This window comes from Naegleria gruberi (genome assembly GCF_000004985.1).
Source record: "Naegleria gruberi genomic scaffold NAEGRscaffold_1689, whole genome shotgun sequence".
NCBI lineage: Eukaryota > Heterolobosea > Eutetramitea > Acrasida > Naegleriidae > Naegleria > Naegleria gruberi.
In genome coordinates, this window is record NW_003162549.1 from 1 (window position 1) to 1006 (window position 1006).

Below are 1006 nucleotides of genomic sequence, written 5' to 3' on the forward strand. Positions count from 1 at the left end.
CATTCACAGATCCAAAACCTATTAATAATAATATACACATCATTGCTAATAAACCTATTGTACAATATTTAATCTCCCGATGATTGCACCATGATGATAAAGTGTGGTGTGACAATGTTGATGATCTCATTTTTTTTATATTTTGATAATTATTGAATTTTTTTATTAATAATAAATAAAAGATCAAAAGGCAAACACGTGTTTGAATGAAGATGTGGTAATCTTAAATTCAAAGAAAAAGGAGCTTGTGAGTTCATACTTTCTTACTTTCTATTGTTTTAATTATGAAATGCAAGAAATTCCAATCAAAACTTTTCAAACGCACCAATAATTACAAGCTTCCGAAAATTGTGCTCACGATCAACGTGCTATTCGGAAGTCGTTAAGCCACAATCAACATTAGCTTTCACTTTCTCATAAAAACAAATATCACAACTTGTCCTTCACAATCTCTATTAAAATGTCTTCCACTTTTAATACAATCCTCGTTACTGGTGCTTCTAGAGGTATTGGCTTTGAACTTACTCAACAATTATTAGATTCCAATCCAAATAGAATTGTCTATGCAACATCAAGATCATCCTCCGAAGATCTTGTTAAATTGCAAGAAAAAGTTGGTGCTAAAAGATTGATCATTGAACAATTGGATGTTAATAATGATGAGTCTATTGATCAATTAGTACAAAAGCTCAAAGATCAAAATGTTAAGATTGATGTATTGGTTAACAATGCTGGATCTGCTGGTAATGGAGCTGATTCAGTTCTTACTGCCACAAGAGAATCTGTCTCTGCCTTGTTGCAAACTAATACTCTTTCACCATTGATTGTTGCTCAAAAGTTCTATAACAATCATCTCATTAACGAAAATGGTTTGGTTGCCAATATTTCCAGTATTCTTGGATCTATTTCCAATGTCTNCAGTCATTCAGCACCTTATGGAAGTTATGGTATTTCTAAATCTGCTTTGAACATGGTCACCAAACTTTCAAGTGTTTCATTTACTGAA

General features: G+C 31.9%; 1 protein-coding gene across 1 annotated transcript; it reads left to right on the forward strand.

The window, feature by feature from the left end:
- Positions 1-433: 433 nt before the first annotated feature.
- On the forward strand, positions 434-989 carry NAEGRDRAFT_82391 (uncharacterized protein; the record flags this gene model as incomplete). Its single annotated transcript, XM_002667884.1, has 1 exon — positions 434-989. A coding segment is annotated over exon 1 (528 nt), but the record flags the coding sequence as incomplete, so codon positions are not given.
- Positions 990-1006: the final 17 nt, after the last annotated feature.